The 7,520-nt window shown below is 35.4% G+C and overlaps 1 protein-coding gene across 2 annotated transcripts; it reads right to left on the minus strand.

The window, feature by feature from the left end:
- Nucleotides 1–2,550: 2,550 nt before the first annotated feature.
- LOC110858943 (cell death-inducing p53-target protein 1) lies at nucleotides 2,551–4,118 on the minus strand. Of its 2 annotated transcripts, XM_022107823.2 has the most exons (5): nucleotides 4,067–4,085; nucleotides 3,935–3,995; nucleotides 3,585–3,846; nucleotides 2,957–3,098; nucleotides 2,551–2,889 (listed from the first exon to the last, which is right to left on the minus strand). In XM_022107823.2, the coding sequence occupies exons 3-5, from the start codon at nucleotides 3,805–3,807 to the stop codon at nucleotides 2,781–2,783; spliced, it is 474 nt and encodes a 157-aa protein (XP_021963515.1). In that variant the 5' UTR covers nucleotides 3,808–3,846; nucleotides 3,935–3,995; nucleotides 4,067–4,085; the 3' UTR covers nucleotides 2,551–2,780. The 2 variants fall into 2 exon arrangements, with proteins under 2 accessions (XP_021963515.1, XP_035714964.1); XM_035859071.1 differs by having other exon boundaries at nucleotides 3,585–3,843; nucleotides 3,935–4,118.
- Nucleotides 4,119–7,520: the final 3,402 nt, after the last annotated feature.

The raw sequence follows: 7,520 nt of genomic DNA on the forward strand, positions 1-7,520 counted from the left end.
AAAATAGTTTGTGATATTGTCCTCTATACCTTCCACATTTATGAGGGATATCACGGTCACCATAATTGTGAGAAGAAGCGCGCAACGTTTCATGTTGGAATTTAACGTATAGTAGTTATGAAATTAGTTTTGATTTAAAACAAAATCAAGGTTTCAGTGATTTTTTTTACTAAGATTTGGAAAATTATTGATAAAGTAACGAATAAGTTATGAAGTGGATGGCTAAGTTTATTTATATGTGTTTTGACTGATGGCTAAATTTGCATGGAACGTGTTATTACATACATGAAAATATGTTAGGAGCCAGACTGCTTTGGAACAATGGTCAATTACAAACTGAAATGCAATTGTTAGTAAAGGAAGCTATTCCGGACAGGTGCAACATGACGAGAAAGTGCAGTGAAATAGATTTTGAAGTGGTTCATTTGTAAGGTAAGTTATGCAGGAATATGTTTACTTATAAATGAACTAGAGTTTAGTGAATCGATAATGTTTGATGGTACCTAAGTACTAATTATGTTGAGTTAGGTTTCTGGAGGTATCTTGAACCCTGGGTAGGTATAGTCCCAGGTTACATATTGAACACAAACTACGTAATGTATTCACTAGGAATCCCAGCTGGAAATGACAGATGCTATGGCATAACCAGGTGGAGTTCGGGTCTCGGTTTCTCGGTTACGTCCACTAGTGGTATTGCGACAGTCTGAAGAGGATATGAAGCTTGAATCATAGGTAAAGTAAATCCATCACTATCAAAGAATGAGAAAAATATGTGGGAAAAATGGTTCGGACATGGACACATATTCAAAAAATATTTATTCATTCAAAGTTCATTTATTCAAAGCCTTGAAAAAATATTTATTCCTTATTCACTCATTCATGATTTTTAAAACAATATTAATTAATTATTAAACATTTATTCATTACAGAGGCTGAACGGGCGAAAAATGACCACTTAAATATGGCTCTCAAATTTGCATGGGTTGACCGAATTCGTCAGAATTTGCAAATGTTGTCAACAAACCCATCTGCTTGTATTCCTAATTTTTCTAAAATTGTATTTGAAAAATGAAGAAGCATTATACCTCAGAAGCGGAGGTAGTGGTGAAGACACTTTCCTGAGAGGGTAACTCACAAAGAAAGACTGAACCAACTACAAACCGACGAATTTGAGTTCAATCAGGTATATATATACATCGTGGGATAGTAGAAAACACCAGACATTGACAAAAAGTGAATCAGTACCTGCTAGAAGAACACCCATTTTAATGGACCAAAATGGTGATATATCGTGTCAAAAAAGATGTTGGCAAAGAAAACTCCAAGATTCAAAGGACAATTGTAAGGAAGATTGAAACATGTCAAGACACTATTAGAAAAATTAATCATGAAGATTTGGATAAGCAGATTCCTTGAGAAACGAAACTCCAAGCTTGAACCCATCACAAACTCAAAATCGTAAGTCCAACGCTAAGAAGCCATCGAAAGTCACCTGCCGATAATCATCAGTGAATATACTTCCACAGCCAATGAGGCCTGACATTACCCTAACTATTGGCAAGATGAGAGAAAAATGTGTTCCCTGGAAGCCGGTGAAAAGTTTGATGAAATTTGGAATTACAATGCATAAAAAAGTGTTTGAAAAAAATGGTGGTTGGAGTTCTGTGTGGCAGAGAACCACTCCCCTTAATGGAGGAACCACTAAATGTAAAAATTAACTCACAATTATGTATTGGCAATGATTTGAAGCCATTGCTGGGAGTTCATCTTACTAAATTGGATCCTGGTGAAATTAACAAGATTTTCACTCATGATGGCAAAATATTATGTCACACTTAGAAGAAAGTCTTATATTATGCAACCTCTATTCATCACCAATTTGGGATAACCACCATTTTCAATAAGGACAATCATGGTTAAGTCGCTTGATATGCCACCATTTGATTTTTTCGGTTTTGGATATTCAAAACAACGACTTTCATTACGACCGAGATGACATTTTATGGTCTCTGGAAAGTTGCTCGACGCGAGTGCGCCGGAATTTTGCTTGAAACCGGCTAAAACGTGTTGTCGGGTTTCAAATCAAGATGCAGGGAGGTGAACAACAATCACATTGAGAACAAAAATAATTCGACAAAAATTTTCCTCTAATACGAAAAATAATTTAAAAGTAGTCTTTTTTCGCCCGTTCAGCCTCGGTATTCATTTTATTCAAAATTCACAGTATGTAGTAGATGAATTTCTCGACTTTCCTTATGTATTAAGCATAGAGTTAAAAATGAATGATGAAAAAAGTATTCATTCACACGAATTGAATAGATATTCACTCAATATTCATTTATTAAAAAATCGGAACAAAATATTCATTTAATATTCCTTCAACTTTTGAATATTGAATGAATAATGTTGTCACTCATTATTAATTAAATGAATGTGAACATGTACGCGGTCAGTAAAAAAAAATGGGAAAACCTGTCGTTGGGAAGAAATAATTAAAAATTGTCACGCTAAATAATGAAATTAATTAATCCTTTCCTCGACATCCTATTGTTACATAGATAAGGGTTTCATTATATTCAAACTTCACGTAATACGAGCCATTTTATAACACCAGATAATACCCTTTGCAAATTTAATATTTATTATTTTCGTGACCGATTGACAATACTTCGGATAAGAATAATAATAATAAAAATCTCAGATTCATAATTCCGGGATGGAGTTCATAACATTCGATAAGTACATATTTAGTTATCTCAATTTTTGCAATAAAATAAAATCTACATTCTGTGCACCGTTGCGACGTCCATCTGGCAATTTTCGCAAGAGTGAACCGTGTCCCCACACTCATTATCGCAGCAGTACGGAATCAAACAGAATGGACAACCTCTTTAAAGGAAGCAAGTTGGCATTTCAGGAAAACTTATATTGCCAATTTTAATGAGGTGAAACTTACACGAAGCAGCAAAGACAAAGGGCCCAGCAATGTTGACAACTTCCCGTCACTCGTCTGGTGCGTGTCAGCATGTCAGCTCTGCAATGAGGACAAACCGTTCGCTGAGGATTGTGGTCCGAAATTCCTGGTAGGATGACTACCCCTAGAATAATATTTGACTGTTAAACCAAATTTTAAGTCACAGTGGCGAACAAATTAAATTGCATGGTAGAGAAACTGTTCTAAAAAAGCGAATTTTAGAAAATTTAACATTGCGCTTATGGAAGAATTTGGTAAAATCTGCTAAATTCGTTTTTTTTTAATTCTTAACTTTCTTCAAAAACATCATAGAGAACTAAACAAAATACCAAAATTTTCACATTGAGTTGAGCTATCGAATAAAAAATAAAGCCTCCAAGGAAAAAAAATCATAGTCAGAGTTGAAAAATGAGCTTCTGGGGCAAAAATTGTGACCTTTGACTTTTTGAGATTTTTTGAAAACAGGAACGGTATCAAACGACAATCTTTCTGGGGTAGTACCTTGCAAATTTTCAAGCCCTTATATTCATCAATTTGCAACAGTTTTTCGAACGAACAATTTTATTGCTCGCCACTGTAACTTCCAAAAAACTATTTATTTTTGACATACTAGTTGCTACTGGAACCTGAACGGACGACACACTGACGTGAATCTGATTCGACGTTGCAACATCCTTCTTAGCAAGTGGGCCGTCATCATTTCCAGTACTTGCGGCTTCGTATGGGGGAGCGGTTGCTGCCGAGGAATGTACCACAGGTTGTTGACCATCCAGATAAGGATAAGGTGGTGGTGGGTCGTAAATTTCCAAAACTGGGTATCTTGGGTCAGCCATAGTATTCGCCTTGTGGTAGATTAGTAAATATTTTTTCTGCTAATTTGACAAAAAAATAATTAACTATGACTTTGATCTTGCGATTTCATACTGATTTAAGGAATTATACGTTCTTAAATATTCGAACCTTAAACTACTATGTAGGAAAAGTCCCAGGGATAATTTTGAAATAACTTCACTCGAATTATCTAGATATGTTTGGAAATTCAATTTTACCGTCGTAAATTACAAGACGAAATAAGCTACTGACTCACTTCACCTGTTTTTTCTTAGAAACTATGGCCAACGTCACGCTATACATTCCTTCTCTCTTTCTCTGTTTCTCTTCCCTTTTCTTGGCCAACACATGCATAACAGTACGAGAATCCCCTATCTTACGTGTGTGATAGTGATGGTGGCAAACAGTAAAGGGCCATCCATATATTACGTCATCAAAAATTCTCGATTTTGGCACCAAACGTAAACATTAAAGCATATGGAATTTTAACAAGGGGAAGATAAGAAGGCCTAAACCCCCCACCCACTAAAATGATGACGTAATATATGCACGTTCCTATACGGGGAATTGCTTACGTTTGTATAGTGGACTGCCTGTTGTAAATTAATATAGGATTTTTGCACGACTTGAGCATAGAAAAGCATACCGAGTCTTATTTAAATGAATTCGCATTACCAAGAATTGCTTGCGAATATTTTAAATCAATCATTTGTTAGCATAGACAATGCAGAAAATCACGAGCGAATATATGTATACTGCAAAAGCCGAGTTGAAAAAATTAAAGCTATATTGAGCCATCGTAACTAGTGACGCAAGCCTTTCACTCACAGATAGATAAATAAATTCATAAATTATACAGTGATCACTGATCGACGTGTATCGTCTTTACTGGCCGGGTTTTATTTACACGTATCTACATACGTGTGCAAAATTCATAAATACATTTGTTTTTCATACACTGAGAAATGCCAGCAGTATGTTTTAGTCTGTGCGTTATCATGCTAAAAAATATATACATACCTATTTATGGAAAACTATGCTTTATTTAATCTTTTAAATGTGTAATCATATACAGGGTAGTTTAAACGTCAGGTTACAATGGAAAATTTATCAACGGGAAAACTTCTCAAGTATCGCAAATTAGTTACCGAAATTTTGGCTCTGAAATTCAATATTTTAAGAATTTCGTGTTCCATAAGTTTTGAAAAAAATTGAAAAATCTGAATCCCAAATCTGAAAATTTAGGAAATTTTCCCATTGAAAAATTTTATATTGTAAATATAAAATTATATATTATATTTTAAAAATTATCCATTGTAACCTGACATTTAAACAACCCTGTACATAGATTCATTCAGTAATTCATGATGTCAGGGGCATATGCCAGGCAATTGCCAATGTTTGGTTTTACATACATTAAATTAATAAAATATAAATTAATAAACATAAATTCCTCCGAAAGTATTCATTGTGTTATTCGTGATTCTTGCCATATACATTATGTATAGTACATAGAGGAATATATGTAATTTGGGGCGTGGCATAACTCTGGAATACTTAAGTTTGTAACCGCATTTCATCTATGTACATATAAATTCACTTGCACTAAAAATCTCCTTTTGCCCCAACAACACCCCCTTGTCCACAGGGGGGTGATCAGATTGACCCCAAAAGTTGATAGGAATGATAGGATCCTCCATTTATAATGACCAATTTGGATTATCTCGATCCGGTCAGTGACAGGTGAACTTTTTGTATGCGGTGTCAGATGTGGGTGACGATCCGTAAATCAACTTAGCAAAGTTTTTGCGAGCTCCGAAGTTACGAAAACGCTGGGGCGCCATTATTCCTTTGCCTAGGGCGCCACATTACCTAGAACAGGACCTTCGTTAGAGCGAATAGTAGCTCTGAGTTAAGCTTACTAAAATTGTTGCACGAATACTTGCGTGTTTGGTTTGCTACATATTTCATTTCGATAAAAGCATGGTGCTTCTGAAGGCAAACTTAACTTTAGTCCGCCCTCTGCTACGTGGACACGATAAGTTGAAAACTTGGTGCAAAAATATATTTCTGTCTTTTCAAAACATCATCATTTGCAGTTTAACCTGTTTTTCTTGCACAAAAATAATGTATTTCTGGCACAGAATGGTTTTTGTGATGAACACAATGTTTCTTGTTCTAGTGAATGCCGAGGAATACCATAAATTCTATGATCTGGATGGACTGGAAAGTTGCACAAAGCATTTTGTCGTATTCTACCCATACCCTGAAAATTTGGATAATACAGAGTTAAAAACAAGCGACCGGGGCTCAGGTAAATTTCATAAAGATTTTATAGAAACAAATTTGAAGATGTACGATTTGAATTATGGAGGTTTGGTAACGACAGATTCAGATTGGGAAACATTCGGTAATAAAGACTTGGATTCAGAAGAATTTGACAAGGATAATTTGAATAGGGAACATTTGAATAATATTGGTTCGGATCCGGAAGGTACATACATATATGCATTCAGAACAATTAAATAAATCCTATTTAAGCAAAATAAATTTATAGTTTGACTGCCTTCAAAAAGAAATTTGGTTAATGAAGATGTTTTTTTTTAGGCTTGGAAAATTTGGAAAAAGAGGATTTTATCCGGAAACAGAAATCGACCAAGAGAGGAAAAAACCTAAAAACTTTAGACTTTATAGAAAAAATTATACTTCTCAACTATTTCCACCAGAACAATTTAACATCTCGTTACACCGTATTCACGACTGGAATCTGGAACTTGAATCCATATCACGCTTCTTATAATAATTCCAACCGAATTTTATGGGACGGGGCGTGTTCCGCAATGTTGTTTATGGGACTTGAGGATATTTTAGCTGCAGAAGTGTACAAGCATTTCTTAATCTCAAACCCATTAACGCAGCGTTCAGAAACGACATATATTTTCATTTATAAAGAACCTCAGCCGCACATATTTATGGTACCACCACCTTTTTACAGGTCACCGGCAGCAATATTTTTCTTAGTTACGAATACCCAAGAAGACGGCACAATCAACTTGCATGCTAACGATTTCTATATATATTGTGCTTTTTGTATGCCACTAGCCGTTACTGTAACAAATTACCAATTTTTTCCTCCCCCAGATCTTACAAGTTACTGGAATCTAGACATAATAAGTGTATTTGTACGCGATGATAGCTCTATAATAGTTAAGGGCATGGTTGATGAGCTAGAGCAAACATCAACTTGCGCATCATCTCCATGGGCCGTGGAGCCGGACGATGTGGGGAAATTTAAGACACAATTTATGGCTCAGCACTGCCCAACACGTATGGTATTGGTTCAAACTGTAGCGGCTTATTTTAACTTTACAAAATCCCTATATTACGATGCTTGGCAAGCATTGAATATTCAATTAGGTGGAACTATAATGATTCACGACGAAGAATTTGGAGTCATACCAGGCAATATTTTTGTTTCGATGGGCAGCATGGATATATTTTACTGCGCGGAAGAGTACATGGTGAAGAACAGTCTTTCAAAAGTTATGGATTGGGTAGCCCCGTTTGATTATTGGATTTGGGTTTTAATTACGGCAACCTTAGTATTGAGTGGAATTTTGATAACTGTAAAATATGACTCCATAAACATCTGTAAACTAATTAGGGACAAATATTTCTCAAACCTGACCTCACTGGCGAGAGAGTTTCTCCGTCA

Source organism: Folsomia candida, unplaced genomic scaffold (genome assembly GCF_002217175.1).
Source record: "Folsomia candida strain VU population unplaced genomic scaffold, ASM221717v1 Fcan01_Sc023, whole genome shotgun sequence".
Lineage (NCBI taxonomy): Eukaryota > Metazoa > Arthropoda > Collembola > Entomobryomorpha > Isotomidae > Folsomia > Folsomia candida.

Excerpts from the sequence above, each read along its gene's own strand:
- LOC110858943 (XM_035859071.1), bottom strand. The coding sequence starts at position 3,807 with ATGGCTGACCCAAGATACCCAGTTTTGGAAATTTACGACCCACCACCA. Across the intron at positions 3,099-3,584 it reads TCAGGTTCCAGTAGCAACTA|GGGTAGTCATCCTACCAGGA; the intron begins GTATGTCAAAAA and ends ATATTATTCTAG. Across the intron at positions 2,890-2,956 it reads CTTTGTCTTTGCTGCTTCGT|AGGTTGTCCATTCTGTTTGA; the intron begins GTAAGTTTCACC and ends CTTCCTTTAAAG.